This window comes from Molothrus aeneus, chromosome 6, assembly GCF_037042795.1.
Source record: "Molothrus aeneus isolate 106 chromosome 6, BPBGC_Maene_1.0, whole genome shotgun sequence".
Classification (NCBI taxonomy): Eukaryota; Metazoa; Chordata; class Aves; order Passeriformes; family Icteridae; genus Molothrus; species Molothrus aeneus.
Genome location: NC_089651.1, coordinates 17313578 through 17337747, shown reverse-complemented (window position 1 = coordinate 17337747; position 24170 = coordinate 17313578). Strand labels below are relative to the sequence as shown.

Here is a 24170-nt window from a genome sequence, read left to right as displayed (position 1 = left end):
GAGGCGGCGGCGGCGGAGCGGCCTGAAGCAGCCCGCGGGGAGAGCGGGCGGCGGCTGCGGGGGTTCGGTGTGTCGCGTCCTAGGGCGGCAGTGATCGTGCGCCACGATGCCTGCGGTATCGAAGGGCGATGGCATGCGAGGCCTGGCGGTCTTCATTTCCGATATCCGCAACTGTGAGTGGCGCCGGGGCCGGGGCCTGGGCTGGGCCGCGGCGGCCGTCGCCATGGGCTGGTGCTCCGTGGGGCCGGGGCTTCACCCCTCGATCCCCCTCCCAGTGCTCCCCTCTTGCCCCTGACCCCCGCAGCGGGCAGCTCGGAGCGCTCCTGTCTCACGAAATGGCGACGCGCTCGGGGGGGCGGCGCGGCGGGGAGGGGGGGCAGCATAAAGCATTTGCCAGTGGGTTTGTGCGTGTTGGGTGGGTGGGTTGGGGTGTTTCCCTCCCCCTTCACCGCCCCTGTCACCCCCTTCGCCCGTCCTTGAGTGTCGCCGTGGCCACCCCGACCGAGGGGGTGCCGGGGGTCGGTGCCGCCGTTGTTCGCGATGCGCCGGAGCGGTGCCGGGGCGCGGGTGGGTGCGCGGCGGGGCAGGGAGAGGCGTCCTGGGCTCCTTCCAGATCCCTGAGCGGCTCTCGGTTCATCACGTCACTGATGGAAAACAGGCCTCTGTAGGCGCCTGAGAGCAGGGCCCTCAGTGCGTATGTCTAGGCTTGGCTTAAATTGGCTTGAAGATTCTGCTTAGGTGGAAATCAGCGCTTGGGATCAGTGTAATTAAAAATGGGATGGAGGGGGGATGCCAGTAAGTCCCCGTCCCCCTCTCCGTCCCTCCTCCCCTCGAGAGATATGGGGGAGCGTGTCCGTGAGTGTGCAGTGGGAGAGGAGGAGTACAAATCTGCTGCTGCTCGGTGGAGGAGGGAAGGGGCATGTGTGGGGGCACACCTCAGTGCTCAGTCTTCCTTTTTGTTCGAGAATTGCATACAATAGTTTAATATTAATCAGAGTTAGAGATCTAAGTGTATGATGTGGCAGGAATTGCCTGGGGAAGGGCTAAGGTCGCTGTGGTTGGTGTGATGAAACAGCTCTATTTTGTCCACCTGTGTGTCTCTGTAGATCACTTGAGGCTATTTTAAAAGCAGTGGAGGAATGGCATTAAGGTCTTCGCTCTAAAGATATGAACAGCTTTTGAGAATTTTTCAATGCAAATTATGTTATTCTGACTGGGCTTGCATTGGGATTACTTAGTCCCACTGGCTTGAAAAACTTCAAATTGATGATTTCTAATAAAAAAACTTGGCAAAGAAATTATATTGGTAAAATGAGACCATTTAATTGCAGCGTCTTTATAATCAGGTGATTTGGACATTCAGTCGTGAACAAATTCAAGGTTAATAATCTTCCTTAGAGCAGAAGCTGTTTGAATGAGGGGGTTTTTCTTTTTCAAAACAGAGTGCTGGTCCTTAGGTTGCTTTAAGCTTCACTCTGTGTGTAGAAGAAGAAGGCCTATAAAATGTGTAGTGTAGCAGTTCCAGGTTACACAAGTGCTCTTGTGCTTTGTCTAGCTGGCCTTGCTATTTAGTAAGCATTTTCAGTGTCCTGGTGTTCTGTGCAAGCTTCGTGTGTAACATAGTTCCACTTGGTGTCATAGCAGTTAAGACTTGTTAAGCTGTTCTATCTACCCAATACAATTCACAATGATTTTTTAATCATTGTTTTCATTGATTTAGCTAGAAACAGTACGACTTGATTCATTAGTGTTTCATATCTTGCAGTTGGTTAAATTTATCCATGCTTGTTTTTAGTGGAATTCACTAGAAGTAAATTCAAGAGAAGCATTTAGGCTCTTAGGTTTGTAACATGTGTTCAGGGATGTGAAATAACCAAATTTAATGTGATAGGATATAACAAATTAGGTACCTATTTCCCCACGAGGCTGTGTGGGAACAGAGCTGAAGCTACCTTCGTCCATATGGGACAACAAACCTCTCATGCTCTAGTTATCTTCAGGAGACACAAAGATGTAACCTACTGGCGATACAAATAGAATGTTAACTTTGACTCTTTAAACAAATACTGGTATATCTCAAATGTTTTGTCTCTGTCCAGACAGATGCTTGGGAGCTGTAATTACTTGTGTATCTTTCTTGTCTTCATAATGAAAAAAGTAGCAGCATCTTCCAAACAACTGCAGAAGAGCTGGTATTCCCACTAGTCGGTGATGTATGAAGCTTCCAAGTAGCTGTGAAAGGCATTTGAGCCTTCCCTTTAGTGGAGCTCTGAGTGCTGTCAGCTAACCCTGCGCTAGTTTACACAGAGTAAGATTCACAAAAGTGCTTCCTGGAGTATTCACGGAAATACTCTCTGGAGACTCTGGGCTCTGCAGGTACTGCTATTGGCTAAAGATCCCTCTTGGCTTGTTCGGTGAGGAGCTAGATGTTGTCAAGAACAAAAAGTAGCAGCTGTTGAGGTCAACAGCATCTTTTGACTAAGGAAAGAAAGCAAGTCTTCCTTTTCTGAGAAGGGAGGGAAGCTAAACCATGTGCAGCTCATGACCTCTATTCCTAGCCTTACAATTGGACTAAATATCTGATAGTTGCAGTAACACAGAAAGTTCTGCTGGCATTCTTAATTTCAATCCAAATTTTGGCTTTGCTGGACTCCTGTATCTGTTTTGAATACTGCCACAAAGGCCTGGCAGTTTTAGTTTGCCAATAGCCTTTCCAGATTATACATAATGGTGAAACATGGTGTGTATTGGGGGGGTGTATGCACAGATAAGGATTCTACATTGTAGATGTTGCTGAAAAAGGAAAGTGCAGTTCTGTGCTGGCTGTGCTCGGATGTATGCACAGCATGTGATTTCAAATAATTCAAGGAACCTAAACTTCTGGGGGATACTTCTGTAAATTTTGACTGTTTACCTTTGGAAATGCTTGATCTCCTTATATCAAGATTTATTTTTTTGATATTGTATCTACAATGTCTGCAGCGTTAAATAATGCAGGATTCTCTTACAGGTTGGATATATTACTGATTTGGGAGTGATGCCTGTCTTGCCTATCTTTGTACCAGTCTGCTACATAAGTCTTACTTGATAGCAGTTTTCAGTGTTTACAACTGTAGGTGATTGTGAACAAGCAGCTCGCACTACCAGCCTGTTTTTAATACTAAAAAGCTTGGTTGTCACTTCTGTGTTGTTTAGACATATTTTTGGCACATGGTTTATCTATTAAACTTCTTGATTTTTGTCTTAAATACTTCTATGTCAGATGTATTTTTTAGAGCAGACTATTTTAAAGTACACTGATTTCTCAAAAGTCTGTGATGTTTTTCATTAAAAACAGTTGGAATACTACTTGCAGCAGCAATTGTAAAATATTTCAAGGCTAAGAGAGGCTTCTTAGCACTTTGACTTTGCTCTAGTCTCTCTGAAGCTGTCATATTGAGTGTCTTCTTTCAAAATGAAATGTTCTTTATTCATACAAAGATCAAGTGAATTTTTGAAGTATGATAATACAAGAAAATGAATTTTCCTTCAGTTCCTTATAGCTCTCCAGAATTTTGTTTCAGGGCAGCTTCTTATTGTAGGCTCTGCATTTTGCATATGGAGATCCTAGTGCAGATGGCAGATAAAAATATTTTTTAGGAAATAACCCTTTTAGATATCTGTCAATTTGCCAATAGATGCATGAACTTTTCTAGAGACTTGATCATTTGGATTGTTTTGTAACATATATGAATTACTACAGTAAGTAGGTTTTTAGCTTATCTTTCATAGACAGCAGAGAAGAGACAAGAAAACTACGGGTTGAAAGCCAAACTGCAGTACTTGATTAGGATAGCCCAGTTAATGAGTGCTTGGTTGGTGCGACTGAGAAAATAGTTAGGTGTGGCTATGCTGTACAAAAGATTGTGGTGGAGTGGAGCTGAAAGTTGTGAACCCTGTGGTTTGGTGAAGTGCGATCCAAACTTAGGAGTTCAGGTCAGGAAGAGTCCTTGTCACTGCATGGATTATGTGCCTCATGAACTAAAACCTAACAAGATCTTCATGTCGTACAAGCATATGGACTCCTGCAAGAAATATTTATTCTTAAATAGTATGTTAAGTCTTTTCTTGTGTATGTACTGCAGAGCTGCTGAAGCAATTTGCTTATGCAAGATGGTGCTTTATAAATTCTCCAGCTGTCTTAGCTGACACATAGAGCATCAGGAGTCTGTTTTCATTTTTTTGAGTACAGCTTTATGCTTATCTCACAATGAAATACTTTAAAGTCATTTGTCACTCAACCTATTCTGCTGCAGCAACAGTGCTCTCTGCTATTCACCCTGAAAACCAGGAAAGCTTGCTTTTCTTCTTTCATTTGCAGCCTGTAATGTAGAAATAGTTTCTATTACAGTAGTAAGTGTATTACTGGTAACCCCCTGCTCCACATTAAAATTGGGAAGTCAGTTCCTCTTAGGTTGATGAGATGTGTCTACGCAAGCAAAAGTTGCTTTTGTCAAAGGTTTGGAGGACAAGACAGTTCTTGATTTCCCTTGCTAGGTAACTGTCTTAACTTTTCAGTTTTGTCCCAGAAGTTGGACAGGCAGAAGAAGGATTCCTGGGTTTGTTCTCCAAATGTTTCTTTGTATGTTTTCTTCCAAGTTACTGTTTCTTTTTCCTCAGGCCAAATTTTTTCCTTAAATAAAATCCAACAAATATAATAAACAAAGGTCCATCTCTTCTCATAGGACTTAATGCATTAAATTTTCATTGTACTGGACAAGGGATAGTGTCCTGAAGCTGAACCTCCCAAAATGTGTCTTTGCTTCACTGCATTGGGACTGGTGCATCAGGTTACAGATCAGCAAGTGGGGATTGAAAAAAGATGATTCATTAAATTCATCATATGATGATCACCTGTTTGAATGGATGGTAAGTTATGAAGTGCATTGCAGGTGTAGGTAGGAGGGGCATGTACATGGATTAAATGACTGCATGGGTATGTATAGAGTTATTTTCTCTGTGGGAGCAGCCACCCAGTGAAACAAACTTCACATAGAGTGAGTTGAGCACATACAGCTGGATTTAGTTATCTGTAAGTAATTATTATACGTCAGTAATAAGCTGTCACTGTATAGGCTAAAGCTACTGCATTGCTCCTCTGAGGTGTGGGTTCTTGTTTGCATTGCATGTAGTGTTAAAGCAGAACTTGAAATACTTCTCTAGACAGTCAGAGACTTTTTTTACATGTATTCTTAGATTACTTACCTTTTGAAGAAATTGGAGGCAAAGCATCTTGGTTTGCTCTCCTGTCGCTTCTTCAGAGCTGTGGCAGTGCATCTAATATGGTCGGTTTCTGGCCTGAAAAAACAGCCCTAAGAATGTGCTATAATAAGCACTAAGTCTTGCATCACTTGCTACTATTTGCAGGAGAGTGCTTTAAGGAAAACACAATTAGCATGAGATTAGTCTGAGGAGGATCTCTAAAGCAAAACTGATGTTCTTCCCATGGCTTCTCTGTCTTGGCTTGCTCCTGGTCATTTCAAAGAGCTCTGAGGGGCTGGGATTATTTTTGTTAGTGGTTTTTTTTTTAATGTTTGTTTAATTTGTGCATGTTTGGCTTAGAGGAGAGTAATGGAGGAGAGATAGTAAAGAGCTAGAATCTTTCATGTGACATCCAACCTCTCTATTAGAGACTCTGAACTGCTTAATTTGAAATCCTTTGTATAAAGACTGCCCATCAGGACTGATAAGAGGAAGCTAAGGACTATTGCAGAGATTATTACATATCTGCATTATTTAATGAGCTCAAAAGTATTTTAGGGTCCCTGAAGCAGTAGTTTAGAAGTGATAGCTAAACCAGGGTAGGCCTCAATCTGTTCTTCTTTTTGAACATGGACTAAGGAGGTAGAAGAGAGTCCAAAGTGACTTGTAGTAAATCAGTGCTGATACTGCCTTATCTTGTTAAAGGGAGTGTAGCTCTACACTGTGGAAAGACTGGTAAGGAAATGACTGCTTGGATGCTGCTCAGTCAAGGAAGGAGGAAGAACTCCTTTAGTACAAGCCTGAGCCTGCACTTACTGTTTGCATATCTTCTTGGCCTAAAGCTTCTCTTTTGATAGGAGTCAATGTTGTTTTGCCACCTGAACTGACAGATAGATGTTCTGTATGTCACAAAGTCACTTGGATATGAACTTCCAGTACACTGGGAAAGCTCTGGTCTTAAGCTAGACCCTGTTACCTGGTTACTTGTCAAATTTTCTCATAACTTGGAGTGCTTAGTTGGGAAAAAAAAGCCATGGTAAGCATCTAAAATCATTAAACTTGTATTAAATAGTTGCAGTTTATTACATCTGGATTGAAAAGCTGCTTTTGTGCTCTAATTTCTCTTCTCTTATGGGGACAAGGAGTTAATGGATTAGGGGATTACAGTAAAGCCTGTGACTCCCTTCTGTTTCCTGAGAAGTGTTGTTACAGGGGCAAATCTCTAGTGGCATAGTGGAGGAAGAAGTCAGTTCTGTGGATAGTAGTTACCTTACTGTGCAGAATATTAGAAATGTCCTCTACATCAAGTTCTAAAATATCAGTAGGTCACTGGTCTCTGTCTTTAGATATCTAATCACAGCAGGATGTCCCAAGACACAACACTCCTAAACTGCCTTTGTGCCATTCAAGATCTTCAACATGACAGGCATTTCTTCTGATCAAACAGATCTTGTGGAAGGACAGCATGCACTCCTGTTTCTGTTCATAACAGGATGTTAGCACATCAGTAAACAAAAAGCTTCTTGTTCTGCAGACTTGAACAGGTTGATTTGTGAACAAAAGTGAAGCTATATTAACTTTTTTTTAAGGGTGTCCAGTATTTTATTGTAGTCTCTCTGGATTAGTTGTGCAGTGAGTTTGTAAACAATTGCACTAACAAGCTCCTTCAGACTCAGATGGAGGTGGAGCTTGCACCTCTATTGTAGTAGCCTAGATAGTTTAACCAAATGAAGGAATTTATGTAGACAGACTAACAATGTGAGGATGGGCAAGCAGACCACTCTAATGTATTGCTATGCAACCTGTCTGCCTTTCTTTTGCCCTCTTCCCTGCTGTGCTAAAGAGCCAGTTGAGAGATTAGGGAAAGCTGGAGGATGGATTTGGTGGTTTACTTCATGAAGATCATGATCTGCATAGCAAATGGCTAATCTATCCTCTAGAGCTGTAATATGAGTATCTGTCCTGCTGGCAGGTAAAAGTAATGGTTTAATTTACTGATATGAGCAAGTAAAAAAGCTCTTTCACAGAGGCAAAAATGGAGGCACGGATTACCTTTGCATGCATATTTTCCTCTATCTCTACCATTTTTACAGTGGAGACACTATTATTTGTTTTCCCTGTCTTTCAACCAGTTTCTTTCTCTGTTCCCTGACAGCAGGGTTCAAGAATGCAGTGTAGTCTTTGCATCATGCTTGCAGGCTGTTTTAGCAGTAGAAAAGGCAAGTGGGTCATTTGATTGCTCTATGCCAACTCAAGTGTGTTTAGACAATGAACCGGTGAACTTGTTCTATACCTGGTCATGTCTTCTGCTGTCACTATCACTTGTGGTAAAGCTGGCATGATGTAGCCTTAGCCTGGACTTTGCCATCTTGCTTTTGGTTGTTAGGCTCCCAAACTGACCTGCAGCAATACAAGGTAGTAGCAGGAATGTGTGTGCCAGGATGAGAGCAGTTTTTAGGAACTGTCTGTAGCTGTCTCTTAAGAAGCATAGCCTTGAATCATACTGACTCTCAAACTATCAATGTTTTGTTCAAGGGAAGCTGGGTAGCAGTTTGGTAGTGCTGTCTCTCCCACCAAAGTGGCCAATCAGCTTAGATGCTCCTAATGTAGAGGCTAAGGAAAACATAACCAGAAACATTCTTATGTTTGGAAAACACTGACTCACAGCTCTCAGGGAAGATGTCTAACATCACCTTTGAAATTGAGAATTTATCATTTGTGTGAGAACTTAAGTGTTGTTCCTAAGTAAGTTTTCCTAGCCATTAGGAATTCAGAGAAGTTCCTGCTCTTAACCTTGGTAGTATTTGTATTCTCTCTCCTAAACAGAGAAGTAGACTTGTCCTCTCTTCAAGGCCTGTTTGATAATTGAATGTGAACAGAGTTCATGTTATATTAGACCTATGATAGTGCCACAAAAAGTCACACTACAACTGTAACTGTGTAGAACTGTGGCAGGCTTTTTCTGTGTGCAAAAAGAGCTCCTATCCTCTGCTTTATAGTTCGTGCCAGCTGAACTATAGTTGTGCATCTGTAATCATAAATTGTCAGATGGCCATAGGACAGGTAAGGCTAAGAGTATATCAGTTCTCACCTGTATGTAAATTCAAAACAAGTTATTGGCTGGGCTTAATTACACTGACTGCTGGCCTAAAGCAGATTGGAGCAAGATGAATACTGGGAACAACTAAAGTTTTGTGAAGTGATTCATTTATTTGTTGCTTCAGATGTTGACAGTATGCCTGTGTTTCAAGGCCTTGCCTGCAGAAATCTACTCTGCTCAGTATTTGTGTAGCTGCTTATAGAAAAAATGTTTCTCTCTTCCTTTGGGAAATGAATGTATAGGCTTGGTCAGAAGTATATCAAGTGGTTTGTATGAAAGTTAAGAACTAGTAGCAGTTTTAGTTAGCACAGGTGGGTTGTATGCCTCAAACTTGCCTTTTACAGTCTGCAGTTAGTATAGCAACAAGTTAATCCTGATGGAGCAGGTCACTGTCTGAGTGAGCCAAAGCAGCCCACTAATTCTAACCTTGAAGCACTTCCTTAACCTTGCAACCCTGCTGCCAGGTTACTGTTAAGACATGTCAGGTTTTTTTCAAATGAATGGACTCAACAAACCCCTTTCCTGTAACCTCTGTTTTCTCATTCTTTAGGTTGTAATGCAGAGCTCTGAACAGAGGAATGGAGGTGTATTTGTGCAGTACTGAAGTGCTGACTGTAGCCTGGATTACTGGGAAATACAAGAATAGTAGTTGGTTCTTTGATGAGCTGCGTGACTTACGATGTTCCCTACTCTATCTTTGTTAAACAAGATGGTAATTAAAGATAATACTGCTCTGCAGACTAAATTTACCTTCTCTAATGAAGGCAGTAGGCAGCATGATGGAGTCTGAAGCCTGACAAACTGCCAGATATGAAGTGATCACCCATAAGCACCTTGGACTGTGTTGTGGCTGGGTACCTGTGTGCTCAGTACCCATCTTGGAGATGACGAGCAGCACTCGTACAGTAGGGCTGTAAGGCTACAAACACTGCATGTCTTTGTTGCAAAAGAGCAACCAAAGCTTACTGACTTGCAGATATTTAATGATAGTCTGTTAAAATGGTAAAAGTCTGAATAAGTGAAAGTGAGAAGGATACGGCCTGAACTCATACGGAACATAATCTTCTTGTGCTCTGGCTTAACTGCTGTCCTACCCTTCAGTCTGTATACATTACATGACCTTTATTAAAGCCTCTCCAAGCTTACAGAACATTTTGTTGCTATACAGCTCTGATAATTTCATGAGACTGGGGCTGGGTAAGAGCCTGAAAGTGTGGCAGAGCAATTTCCTTTGTTAGCTCTGAAATGTAAGCCTTTATTCCTGCAGCATAGCACTCCTTCAGCTGTCATCATCTTGTTTTTACTGTCCTAAGGACTACTTGAGTGTTTCTAGTGATGGTAAAAATAAAAGATGCATATAGAAATTATTCAGTGAGTGCTGGCAAGTCAGAGTAATGTGATGAAAACTTAAGTTAATCACACACATTTTAACAGTGCCCTTCCACACTTAGTGGGACAGAAGATCTAGCTAGAAATTTGTTCTTTTTTTATGATACTTATATTTTCTTTTGTCCTTTATAATGAAAGCTGCCTTCCACTGTGAGGTTTTGTTTTGCTTTGTCATCCTCTAATATGAGCAGTTAAACGTGTTTGAATAAGGTTACCATACAATATAAACTGCTGGAGTTGAGGAAATTTGGGGTTAGATACTTCAGCCTGGTTTTAACTTGTCATTTGTCCTCAGCATTGTGTGATTGCCCTCAGTGACATTTAACACTTGGTGTGCTAGTGCTGTTCTTTAAAACTACAATTTCAGGCTTGCTTAGACTTTAATTAGTAATAAGATGAAAACTTAATTGTTCAATGTGAACTCCAATATATGAGTTAAACTTTTTATCACCTGCTAATTGCTATGCTGCTTATGTTTGGTTATAGTCTGGATGAGATCATATACTGCCTTAAAAATAGAACAGCCTGAAGAAATTATTTGAAAAAGACTTTTGTTCATATGCTAAGTGAGATTTAAAATTTGAGGTGATAAACCTTCAGATATGAGTCTGGGTGTTCCTGTCATCTCACTGCTACAGCTGTGTGCATGGGGGTGGGATTTCCATGTTTGTGTTGCTGAGCCTGCAGACTATTTCTACGAAAGGTGCTGACTTCACAGATTCCTGAAGTATTTTAGTCAGGCTTTGCTTAATGCTCTGTTGCTTGCTTAGGACACAAAGAACCCAATTCCTAGCAGTAACTGATAATCTGTGAGTGTAGCAGGTAAATAATGCTGCTTGAAAGGTTTGCCAGGAGGTTTTGGTGGTTTTAAAAAAGTAAAAGATGGCCTTGATTTCATCTTGGGGTAAGAAAAGCTAGCTGATATGTTTCCCTTTCCTCACCCTATTTTTAACATTTTAAAATTGTGATTATTACCACACTTGCTGAGGTTAGAGAAACAATTGCTAATAATTCAAAGTAAATATTGCAGTTCACTTCCCTTACAAACATAGGTTAAAGATACAGAGTAAAGACCTAGTTTCTAAATTTAAAAACTCAGGTTAGCAATGTCCCAGACTGAGCTCTATATTCTCTGCTCTGTTAATGTAAATTAAGTACAAAATCTCCAGACTCTGTGGTTATGTCTTAATGAGATGTGTTCTTCCTATGGTAAAAGGGAAAATAAACGAATAGCTTTAGGAGATTAAATTTTTCATCAGAAGCATATGTATGGCTGAAAATAAGGGAAGTGTTCTAAAGTCTTTAAAAAGAAATACCTTACAAAATTGAAAATTGGAGTGTTGTTTATTTACATAAACATTTGCACCCTTTCAGAGTGTGTTAATGTGGTCCCTGTTCTCAGAGGGTGGGACCCCAGAGCAAACGACTTGCTTCAGTGTAGTAATGAACTCCTAATGCTGGCAAGTGCCCTAGAAGCAAACATTTGAGTATCTCTGCTGTGTGCTCAGGACAAATAATCCAATTAAGACAAATCTAAAATCTATAAAGGAAGACACTTGAGGTCTTAGATTGTACGACTTGCTGCTCATTTACACAATAAATAGTGTTACTACTTTAAAGCCAGCTTTCTTTAGATTGACAAGTTAAATTAGAACAAAACTCGTGTTGCACAATATATTAGTGAAAACTGGTTAGACTTTGTGATTCCAGCAGATGCATCTTTATAAACGGAGGGAACTATACTGTGTTCTCTAGCTTTGTCATTCTAGAAGTTAATTGGAATTTCTAGGTCAAATTAAAACTGTGGACATTATCTTCTGCTTTATCTGGAAATCAAGATGCATACAGATAGCAACTACAGTTTGTTTCAGAACTGGAATTGTAAATGATTGAGCTCTGAAATTGTGGGTTGTTTTTTGTCCTGTGGAGTGCCTGCCAAGGCACCTGCACTTAAGTCTTTTGAGCAGCAGCCTTTACAAAACACTGCAGTAGAATGGAAAAATTGCATTTGAAGTGAATATGTGGGGTCTGTAGGTATTTTGTTAAAAGGACAAGGCAAACTGAAGTAGTTGCTTCTGTAGTGGGCTTAACACTTCTGTTTGTACAGTGTGCTGTGGCTGCTCTGTGTCTGTTCTCTTGTGGCTGTTGTTAGAGGCAGATGAATACAAACCTGTTTTCTGCATCTTATGCAAGAGTTGGTTTCAGAAGTGCTAACTTCAGTTTATTTTTTTTGAGTCTAAGTCAAGAAATTACAAAACCTAGATTCATTTGTACTTGGCAAGGGATTCCTTCATACTTTGCTCCTAAACTATCCTAAGGCACTTGTTTCCTTGAGTTATTTAGTCACCTTTTATAGGGCCTGCTGTAAATTCCCCAAAGCAATAGTAAAGGGAGGATTAACAATCCTCGGACGACAGGCTTTTGGACATGCAAATGTAGGGGGATATTTAAATACTGTGAGATGTTTCTGTTGAAGAAAGGGGTTAGATTGGAGGTGCTTTGGAATCCTGGTCACGATCTGCTCTTCAAGCCTCCTCACATCCCCTACTTGCACATTCATAGCTGTAGCTGTGATCCCAGTGGTGTGGGGAAGTGTGTGGTGTGAACACAAGGGCATGTGATCCCCACGACTCATAAGGTTGGACCAATTTGAATCAGGGATAGGACATTTCTGCTCATAACCTTGTAGCAAATATATTTGTGATGAAGAGGGAAGGAAGCTGTCATTTTCTGCTGCTAGTTGATGTTTGAACACTTGAAACGGCTTGAAACTTTTGGGAAATGGACAAAAGTTTTAGACTTGTTGAAATTTTGAATAGGTACAGGTCTGAATTAACTACAGAACTAAATGGCCAGATCTGCATTGCTGAAGTGTACTTCACTTGCTTCCCTCAAATGGCAGGCAGCTGATCACAGTGCCCGAGCTGGCTGTTTTACCCTTCTGTGCTTCTACTCATGTAGGAGACAATGGACCCAGATGTCTGTACAATCTCAGTCACCAAAAGCTAAAATGCTAAAGAGTAATAAGCTGATAAGCTGTTTTGGTTTGGACAATGCAAATATTGCTTGAATAAGTTTGCATTATCACAATTTAAACTGCAGCTGTTGCTCTGTGTAACTTGAATTGGTACTAGAAATCCCAATATCTATTCTTGAAATCAAAAATTGATATGAAATACTAATGGTGCTGAGAAGCATAAGTCATCTAATAAAGTGTGAATTTTAAATATTTCTGGGTTTCAAATTACTTTCATGAGCTACCTTGAAAGTCTGAACTTGTATCCTAACTGTGTGAGGTCTTGAGCCTTTGGACTCCTTGTGAGTTTACTGCGTTTCCTCTTCAGTCTGTTAAGAATGTTTTTAAAGCTGTTGAACTGGATGACTGTTCAACAGAGAAATAACAAATTGGCTTGTCCTTAAGGTGAGAAATAACCTGAGCTGCTTGTTTATAAGATTGTGCTTAGGAGACTCACTTCTTCAAAGCACTGTCAACTTAGTAATCACATAGGAAGTAAAATTCACTTTCCTCTGGGCAGTTTCAGGAATAGAAAAACTGGAGCATTTGTGAAAGTCAGTAGCAGTGGCATCTCAGGTTATATGCAAGTGACACTGTCTAAAGTCTGTAAAGCTTCTTGAAACTGGGAGGTCCTTAGAGCTTCTCAAATTCCTGTACAAAGTGATGCTTAAGTTACCCCTGTTTGCCTTTAGTTCCAATGATGGAAATGGAGAGTTATAACTCCTCCTGTTGTTTGTATGTTCACAAGTGAATGTTTCTGTTTGGGTGAAAAGATGCTTCGGGTGGCAGAGGAATCTCCAAAGCATTGTGTCCTGATACGTGTTCTTTTCATTTCAGGCAAAAGTAAAGAGGCAGAAATAAAGAGGATAAATAAAGAACTAGCAAATATTCGGTCAAAATTTAAAGGTAAGTGACTTGGTCATACTATACTATATGTATTTCCATAAGACTTTCTTTTATGGGGTTTTGCTTTTACATGCTTGGACATCTTTTGTCAACTGCTGACTCAAGCAAAATGCTGAAGCAGTCTGTTAGAATTACTGTTGGAAATGTTCTCTTAACTCTAGAAACTTCTGACAGTCCTGTCATTTTTGGCCATAACAGAAGCAAACTCCCTCCTCTGTCAGAGAACTGGCTACTGGTCACAAACTATTTCTAATACTTGCCCTCCTAACCATGTGACTACTCACCTTGTTTGTTTCCAGAAAGCTGTGAGGCTGTGAATAGTTTGAAGTAAGATGGGTGGACATGATTATTTCCAGTAAAACAGCATCTGTTTAAACTTTTCTTCCTTCCTTCCTTCCTCTTCAGCCCTGAGCCCTTTATGGAAGTAATGGGTTAGGCTGATTTCTAGCAGAATTAAATTAAAATATGTAGTTGCTGAAGCTATACATCTTGACCACAAGCAACAGCAGTACAAATTATTCATATGAAACAAAGGATATGCAGTAACTAATTTAAAGAGGCAGCAATTAACTTTTAAACAACAAAAGATAAAACTCATGCTGTTAGCTGTATTCAAGTTGTGTATGTGGTTTCAAAATTTAAAAATTCTGAGGGGTAGTTGGGATGTTTTTAAATAGAATTATAGCAGTTGTGGCTGTGGCAACTTTTGTTTAAATAGTTCTGGGGCAGTGTGTGTAGTTAGATTAGGTATTGCAATGTGGCGATCATATATATGTGCCTTCAGAATCTGCTGGATTTGTAGTAATTCATTTACCACAAATGGCTTAAAGTAGCATATCTGTTTGGAATACTTGGTGTATTAACAAACAACTTTTCCTGAACTTTGTATGATCTGTGGCTATATTTTAAGTAGTATGTCTCTTAAAGGTGTATGAAGACCTTTAGAAGCCTCATCAACAGCTTAGAAGGGAAGAGTTAACCACAATGCAAGACACTCAAGAAATTATTCAAAATTAAAAGCCATCACATGCCTCTTTGTTCACATTTTTTTCTTAGAAAAATAGGTAAAAGTACATGAACAGTTAATTCTTCTCTGCTTACTCATGATCAGGGGAGAAATTATCATAGGAATCTCTGGCTATGTAGAACCATAAATCAGGCAGTGATCAGAGAACAGAGGTGCTTTCAGCAAAGTAGTGTCATAACTTTAGCCTGCATACCTTATGTAGCATCCTTTAAGCACTATTTAAATAGTTTTGAATAAAGGTCGGTATATGCTCATTCAGTAGCTTGAGTGGAAGATGGCTAAACCTTCTTGTAGCTGATCCTCATTATGGTTTATTACTAAATCTGTATGGATTTTGAGTGGAAAATTTTAATTACCTGAAGACAATAACTTCATGAAGCCTGAGCAAAAACATGTATGTCACAATTTGGAAAAAGTTGTGTTTAGACAACTTGTTGTGTAACTGCTTGAGGCTGTGAGAGTGTGAGGAGCTGATAGCTGTGTTATCTTTCTGCTGCAGGAATCCCACATGGACTTCATGGTGTGTGGTTCTTCCTTGCAGAAGGGTTATATAAAAATTAAGAGACCTTCATATGCATTTTATTCTTGGTTTAAGTGGTGATTACTCAGTTTAGCCTAGTTTCTTTTGATGCAGCTCTGACCTGAAATGTTTTTAAATAGTTTGGATTAAGACAAATGTGTAATTGTGAACTTAAGATGAAGTCCCTTGTTAAATAACTGTGGTGAATGCTGGTGCCCTGAGTTACTGGTCCTTCCTGGCCAAAGATGCAGCTTTTGGACTGGCTCCATGGTTGTAATCAGGGAAAGGTTCCAAGAAACAAGACCTTTTGACAGAGAAGTTCTGGTGTGACACTAGTGTAGGAGTCTGGTCTACCTCTGGGCCTTCAGCACACACTGTTGCATTACCTGGGTGCTGATCCCATGTAACTTGCAAGGTGTATTCTTACACTGTTGCAGACAGAGCCTCAATATTTCTACCTTTGTTTGAGCATGCAAGTAGCTGTCAGGCCTGATACCTGCCTTATGTTTGGGTAACTTGGTGTTGAAAGTACCCTTGTATTTAACAAGTTGGGATAAGGTTTCACATCTCTGCACAAGCAATACTTTCCTTCAACTGATGGAATTTGTGCTATGGCTTTGGGTTCTGATCCAGCTTTTGTGCACTGAGCTCAGCAGAAATTTAGAATCTCTGTACTTAAGGTGGCTGTGTCTCTTGTCTAAGCATGAGGAAGCTCCATTGCTGAGGTCACTGTGTCCTTGACAGTTGCTTTAAATGCTTCTGCATTAACTGAGATAAGAAGAATGTACTAGAGAGAAGCTACACCAGTGTGATAAAGGAGAAGCTGTAGGAGTAGAGTGTGCCAAGATGGTATTCCTTCTGTTTTACACGTTCAGCCTGTAAGCTGATTTTGCTCCCATGCCTGAACCAAACTGGAAGTCTCAGCGTTAGAGCAGTAACTGCTTTGGGAGTGAAAAAATATCCAGTTTATTAAATTGTTGTGTCACTTTGCTCTCTCAAACCTGAATTTGTGTATTAATGAAGCTGCCCACAAATCTGTAAGCTGTTTCTGTGGTCAGAGGAACTTCGTTCTCTTCCTGATTCAGACTTGTTCTTTTTTTCCTGCTCTGGCATTAGAATTTAGTTTTGTTCTGATTGCTTAGTAGGGTTTGTGTTACCAGAGTGGCTGCTAGATTTCAGACATGCTTGTGTATCTTTTCGGCTCATGCAAAAGTACCCCAATGTGACTTGTTTATTGTTGTTTTTTTTCCTTTTTTTTTTCCTTTTGCTGACTTAGTTTGTCATATTCGAGCAAATTATCTCTATTTTCCCAAAATACTTGGTAACCCTTTGGAGGAAGGTAAGATAAGGCTCTAAGTACCTGTTTAAACTGAAGCTGTGTAACTGTGAACTCAGTAAATTGCTTTCCTGGCAGGCTGTGAAAGCATAGGCTTTATATTTAAGATGGGCCTGCTTAGTCACACTGTCTTCTGATCACGTGTGAAAGCAATCACACAGTAAAATCATAAAGTGTCTTCAGTGACAAACTGAATTGTTGGAAGTAAAATCAGGCTTCAAATATGACAAGTATCAGTTGTAGGGCTGATCTTTTTTCTGGTGCTAGTAGTATGGTAAATAAATACTAGTTTATGGATTTGTATGGATTGTTTGGCACAGTTATTCAGCATTTGATGTAGAGGGCTTGGACTGTCACCCCTACAGAAATACGGATCTTGTCTCAAAGTGTAGCTACATTCATAAAAATCAAATTCAGTTCTCTTAGCCTCTAAGCTAGTAGTTGCCTTCTGATACAGTATATCCCTGGATTGCTGCCAACTGCATGAACAGAGGTCAGTGTAGGAAGGAAGCAAAGAAACAGTGTTGTCCATTCTGTTTTGCAAAAGCCATTATTGTGGTTTTAAAAGCTAAGATTTTAAGGCCATGTGAAAGCTAGTGAGATTAGACTTGTCAGGCTTCCTTATCTACCCCCAGTGAACATCTCAAGGACTAAACTGTTTTCCTGACCCCTCTTGCTGGTAGCAGGCTCAGAACAGTGCAGCACACTGGCTTTTAAGTACACTGAGTTAGATTGGAAACCAGGTGCTGTTCTTTAACTTATGTTCCAATCTAGAGCTGGAAGCTGCTGCCTGACAACCAAAAGGTCTTAAAATACTTACCTTATTTCTTTTCAGAGGGCTGTGTGGTAGTTGTGTATGAGCAAAGAAAACTAAAACTTCTGTGTTCAAATGCTAGTGAGTTGATACACAGAAATTTGGAAATAGTAATTATTTCTTAGTAGTACTCATTGTTAATCAGCTGTTAATAATTTCTTTCTTAGCCAAATAACTAATACATTTTTCAGGAAAAGCAAGTAGCCTTTGAAATGCCCACTGTGCTGAAAACCTGCTGACATGTATTGTGAATCTTTCCTGTTTCTGCTGACTTGATTTGCAGCACTTGCAAATGTTCCCAAAAGCATTTGAAAATGAGCTGAGTTAAAAGAAATGATTGTGTATTGCAATAAAGATAACAGAACATGTGACATTTCCTTCTGCTCTCGTTCGGATGTTTGCTTGGGACTGGGGGAAGCTGTACTATTTTGGCACATACTTAAGCAATGAGACTTGTTAGTAATGTTTAAAATAGAACCTTTAGAACTCTCCATAAATGTGACATGGAAGGGAATGGAATAGTTAAAATTTCAATAAGAATCAGTAACAGACTTCTTCAAAAGACAGCTGGATTTAGGCAACTACTGTGAGATCTTTGACTGAAGTAGTCTTTTTTCAAATGGCTCAGATAACTAAATAATAAAAATTTTTAAAACCCCTGATATTCTGTTATTGCTGGGAACTAATAAGACTTTGAAGAAGAGCTGTAGAACTCTAACTTGGCCTAGTTTATAAACCTGAGAACTCTCACATTGCCTTCACTTCTGTATCCAAGGAACAGGAGCTTTTGAAAGCAGTCAGTGTAGCATTTTTTCTGTCTTTGGAAAAGGTGTTTCAGGTACTGATTTCTCAATATTTTTCTTTGATACCACATGGTGGAGAAGGAAGCTGCTTGTTAGTGGGATGGTGATATGTTTTGTGCTTGATTCCATGGTGTAGCTTCTATCAAAAATTCTTCAAATACCCTGAGATCCAAGGACCTTGCTAATCTGAGCTCTTAAAATACTGGGATCTTGGAAGGATGTAATGTTTTAAATAGCTGGGTCCTAAACCTAAAAAAGGAATTGCTAAACTCTGACAAATAGTTTGTTGTGAAAGTTGATGTGGTTCAAAGTATACATATTTTCATCCCTTATGTTCTTTGTTAAGCAATTGGATTGCAGCATTCTGTACTCCCCTTTCCTTTCTGGTATCACAAAGTCACCACCAGTCATTTGAGAATATAAGAGATTAGATTTAATACTTGTAACCATTTTATATTGCTGATGGATTGTACACTAACAGACAGCTCCAGTTCAACCTCTTGGCCTCCTGAGAATTCAGTTTTGGGGATTGGTTGGGGTGTCTTCACTTGTGGTGACGTTGATGTGAAAGCTACTTTCTGATGTCTTTTGGTGTATCTGAATCTCAGAGAAGCAACTCATGCTATTAATGCTATCCAGTAACTATAGTAAGTCCTCAGTAATGTAGAGCTTGGCCACTAGAGTTAGACTGACTAAAATGGATTTAGCTTATTTAGTGCCCCCTTCTGTGAGTCACAATAGTATCTCTTAATGGCAAGGAGCATCACCTGTTCCTTTCATCCGTCCCCTAGAATAGCTGGCTTGTCAGGAGTTAGAGTGGTTTTTGTAAAGACCTACTGGTTTGTTCACTGATTTCTTTTCCTTATGGATCTCATGTAGGTGACCAATTAAAATCAAATCTTAAGAGTTTGTAGAAACTCTTCTTAAGCAGCTGAAAAAATACTAGAAAACTAAAGCTGTCACTGCCTTTCCTGTGTTTTGGTTTTGGGTTTTTTTTCCTTTGCTTCTCCTAAGGAAAGGTATCTTTGATCTGCATTTCCCTGCCATGGTGGGATAGGAAGAAGGTTCTGCTCTTGAGTGCCATTTCATTGGGAAAATAGTACAACAGGAAGTATTTATGCAGAATACTCCATTGTTGCTTACACCATAGTTTGGAGGTCACAGCAGATAAGCAGACATGGTTGAGTATCTTCTCTTTCCTCTGGCCATATTGCTTCCAAAGAAGGGGAAAAATATATTTCCCACTGAATGTTTCGCTCTGGTTGTTCTGACAGTAATTCCAATGTCTAGGAGAACAAAATTCCCTACATTTGTTTGCTGACTCAGCAGGAAAAGAGCCTTATAGCAGCAAATTATAAAAGTGGCTTGAGAAAACATGTCTTTAGATAGCTGTCTGCAGAGCTGGCTGTTGTCAGAGGATGCTCACAGGATCCAGTACAGCAGAATTTCACTGCTATGGGTATCTTCAGTAGTGCTGCCTCCTGTTTGAAGTAAAACGTGACATATATTGGCTTCTGTAGTATGGCCCTGAAGACGACTCCTCTTTGCACAATGTAAAAATAGCTTTAAGGTGAAGTTCATGAGAAGGAAGAAGAAGCAACTTCTGTACTATTAAGATTCTTTTTTAACTTCAGATTTATGTAATAGACAGCGAAATATTAAATAAAAAGGCAGCTTAGAGCTTTTATTGGCAAGGGCAATGAGTAAGGGATATCTTATTGAAGCTTTAGTGTATGCTGTGCTGTTCCTGGCTGAGCTTGCCCGTCACCAAGAAATACACATTTGATGTGACAGATCACTTATTCCAGGCCCAGAATGCTGAGGTGAAGGAGCTTATATAGTCTGTTAGGCAGCAGTATATATCAGAGTTTTGCTACCCAGCAGTCAGTCTTGCCTGATTTACTGGATACCCCTTTATTTCCTGATTTGAGGTAGGGAGGGAATGTAACACAGAAAGTGTTATGTTCATAGGTAGCTCTTCCCTTCAGGAAAAGCAATGGTCTCCTGATGAACTGGAAGCTGCACTGCTCCATGTTGCTTCTGCAAGCTTCTAAAATCAGCAGAACTGTAACATATGGCCAAACCTATTTAGAGTGCATTTTTCTTCTGAAACTGGAACACTTGTGAAAACTTTCATTTTACAAAAGCTTTAAAATTCTCGTGATACTCTCATTTCATGTATTTCTTCCAGTCTTTGGAATAGACTGTTGTCACATGATCTTTGTAAAACAACTTGCTGGGGTTTTTTTTGTTGCTGCTAAGTTCTCGACAGTGGTGAACTTGGAAAAGTACATTAACACTTTTACTGAGATAAAGGTTTGATAATTGGTTTAAGAGGAGAACATGTATGGAAGACATAAATGTTCTTAACTGAAGCGGGAAAATCAAAACGGGGCGAGCATGGATGTGCTGCCTCTTAGTAAGAACATACTCTAAGGACACTGCAGGATAATTCAAGGACTAGATGACACCATTTTTTCCTGACCATCCTTTAGGATATAGATAATGATAGATGAAATTATCACTAAGTAACCAAGGTAAAAGCTCAACATAGACTTAATTGTTTGTTTCCTTGCTTTTCAGGTGACAAGGCTCTGGATGGTTACAGTAAGAAAAAATATGTCTGCAAACTGCTCTTCATCTTTCTGCTGGGGCATGACATTGACTTTGGTCACATGGAAGCTGTAAACCTGCTCAGTTCCAATAGATATACAGAGAAACAAATTGTGAGTAACTTGAGCTCTAAAAAAGATAAACTGGTCTGTCTGATATCCTGCCTCAGCTGTGGAGTCTATAAAGAATTTTGCTTCATTCCCCCTGCCCGGGCTTAAAGCCTTATTTTGGCTCTAGGAATGATTCTGAAATCTAAATACCTTTGTACACAGGGAGTCTTTGAACTAGTTGCAAAATGTGCATTCTGCATAAAATTATTACTCTTATTAAGAAACTGCCTTGAGTCTTGCATTAAAAGGTAAGTAACCTTTTAATTTTCCAAATGTCTCTTTCCATCTCCATAGGTAAGGCTGTGTTTATCAGGTGCATGTAACTTATTAGTATTTGAATAATAAGCCAAAATCTTGATTGGTCCCCATCCATCTAAAATGATCTTCTGAGTATATGCCAGAATAGACTGAGAAAACACTTAAAAACCAGATAATTAGGGTAACAGTGAACTTACTCAGTTTTGTTTAATTCACTTAATCTTTCTAGCCTTCGCTCTGTCTAAATGCCTATTTCTGCCCGCATGGAATTGGAGAGAAGTGTATGTGTCCAAGAAATCATATTTCCTGTTAATGCCCCAATAAATGAAGTCAGCTCAAATAGATTTTCCATGTTGTGACTCACAGGGCTATCTGTTCATCTCCGTGCTGGTGAACTCCAACAGCGAGCTCATCCGCCTGATAAACAATGCCATCAAGAACGACCTGGCCAGCCGCAACCCCACCTTCATGGGCCTTGCTCTGCACTGCATTGCCAATGTGGGCAGCCGGGAGATGGCGGAAGCATTTGCTGGAGAAATTCCCAAAATTCTTGTGGCTGGGTAGGTGTGACATGCCTCTTTCAAATACAACATCTGTAAACTTTTCAGCAACTTGGTTCCATTGCACCACCTTAAGCTTGGGCTCTACAGCCCTGGGCTTGCAGTGATAATGACAGTTCAAATACCTGCAGGTGCTTTTGCTTGCCTGCATGTGGAGTTGCTTGTAGGAGTGTAAGACTGGAGTGAAAATTAAGGGTTTAGGTTTCTTGAATAGGCTTTTACAGCCTTGTTCTGATCTGATTTTTGTTTTGGATAAATCTGTGGTATTGAATACCCCTGAAATGCATATGTTTTACTTTCCTTACCTCTCCTGATGAAAAATAAATGAACCTAAATAGATGTTTATACTACACATTTTGTTATAAACTGAAGTTCTTATGTAAATGTACTGATCTCATAAGGAACATGATAATAATGATTTGTGAGTTTTCTTACTTGCTCTACTAACCATGTAAAGAGCAATTTGTGTAAATGGCAAATAGTCACCACCAACTTTCTTACTTTGGTATAGCTGAAAGTTTCTAAACAGACCTGGCAAATGTCTGAAACTATAGTTAAGTCAGTGTAAAGTTGGACCAGTGATTGTAGGGCTAATTTATTTTGAGACTTAAAATGTCCAAGTGCAAACAGTGCATTTAAATTCTAGGGATATGAAATGTTTTAGAATATGCATGGATCTTTTTATAACAAGTCTTATACCACATGTCACTTTCTATATTAATGTAAGAACTGTATTCTAAATGTCAGGCCTCTGCCATTGCTAGGTGCTGTTCTCCATGTAGCATAGTGGAGACAATACTGCAGTGATGAGTCATGGGGTTTTAATAAGATAGCCTTAAAAAATTCTGAGAATATCACTTGGGGTCACTAATCGCAAACAGAGCACAGCACCTTCAGGTCAGTGTTTAAACTTTGAGCTGTGTTTATGTTTTCTGAGATCACTCTTCAGGGTCTCATTCTTTCTGCATTTCAAAGATAATAGATATGAAACATGTTTCTGTGCCTGTCCTGTCTAAGTGACCTGGGCAGAATGAGCATTGTCAGTTACATTTGCCAATTCAATGTAGCTCTCTTGGCTTAAATAGAAATCAGAGACAGGGGAGGAATAGGTTTGTGGTTTTTAACTGAGGTACAACTTGATCTCGTGGAAAACTGGTAAATTTATGAAGAATAGCTGAGATGAACTTCTGGGGATATAGAGGTTTCTGAACATTTTACCAAGATTGCACTTTATAAGCTGCCTCTTAAAACTCTTACTGGTAGTGCTCTGTACATTTTATAGCTGTTGTCTGTGCGTCACACAAAATGCTTAATAAACAACTTTGTGAAAAGGAGTTCACTGAACTGGAATAGCTCCTTGCTTGCCACTCTTAAAATAGTCAATTTCTGTGCCAGCAGCAGGGATGGCAAGGTGAATAGATTTATGGGTTGTGTGCTTGTTGACAGCCACCTTACATTCTAGCTGTAGGTGCTGAAGCTGTTGAGTAGTTCATGATTTCTAGCTGACATGCAGGACCTATCAGTAGATCCAGCTTTGGTCATTCATAAGGTAGTATATCTGAACTGTCTGATTTCAGTCAGCCTGGAAGAAGCTTTTTCTTGTGATCAGATAAGATGAACTTTCAATTCTCATAAAAGATATGAAATGTCACTCCACTTTGTAAAGAATCATTACATATGTCTTGTAGCCTCTATAATAGTTGAAAACTTGACTAAGTAAACTTACTAGAAAAATTAAGAAGAAGAAATACTTCAGCATAAGAAAACTTCAGTGACTTCTGTTGAAAAGATGCAGCCTGGCCAGGGATGCTGAGTCAGTGTGGGATCTGGCATAAAGCTGTCCTGCAGGTATTGTTGTGCCCTAACCACTGTATTTTAAATCAGTATGTATGTCTTGCAGAGACACTATGGATAGTGTGAAGCAAAGTGCTGCTTTATGCTTGCTGCGTTTATACAGAACTTCTCCTGACCTTGTTCCCATGGGAGACTGGACGTCTCGAGTGGTGCATCTCCTCAATGACCAGCACTTGGTAAATCAGCCTCATTATGCTTCTTGGGCCTAGTGTGTAAAGAGAATGATGTGACTTCTGCTGTGAAATACACAATTTATTTCTTCTGGAGTCTTTCAAGCAAGTGGCTTACTGTTGTCTTCAGGCTTTGGGAAGAAAATGGAAGAGTTGCCCTTTTTTATTTGCTGTATTTATTAATTTTTAATAAAGCTTTGTTTACCTTTCCACTAGAGATACGAGAATACTGTATTAAAGTTCTTCTTTTCCTCTGGCTGTAAATAATTTAATCTTATGACTTATTACACTAAGTTACATTGCATAGGTGTAATATTAATTGCCCTAGGCCTTTTAAGAATAGATGTGCACTAAAGATTCAAGACTTGATTTGTCATTGCTTAGACTTCCTTGTCATGTGATGTCCATGTCATTCTTACTTTGATGCTTAAAAAACCCTCTTGCTTTAGAAAG

General features: G+C 39.8%; 1 protein-coding gene across 4 annotated transcripts in view; it reads left to right on the top strand.

Annotated features, from left to right (window-relative positions):
- The window catches only part of AP2A2 (adaptor related protein complex 2 subunit alpha 2), a 44351-nt gene continuing 20181 nt past the window's right edge, over positions 1-24170 (top strand). For 3 of the 4 annotated variants that reach the window (XM_066552904.1, XM_066552902.1, XM_066552901.1), the window contains exons 1-5: positions 1-173; positions 13584-13652; positions 20736-20878; positions 21500-21693; positions 23594-23723. In XM_066552904.1, the coding sequence (XP_066409001.1) occupies positions 107-173; positions 13584-13652; positions 20736-20878; positions 21500-21693; positions 23594-23723 (603 nt within the window). In that variant the 5' untranslated portion in view covers positions 1-106. The remainder of the gene's footprint in view (positions 174-13583; positions 13653-20735; positions 20879-21499; positions 21694-23593; positions 23724-24170) is intronic. The other variant, XM_066552903.1, reaches the window with a different exon arrangement.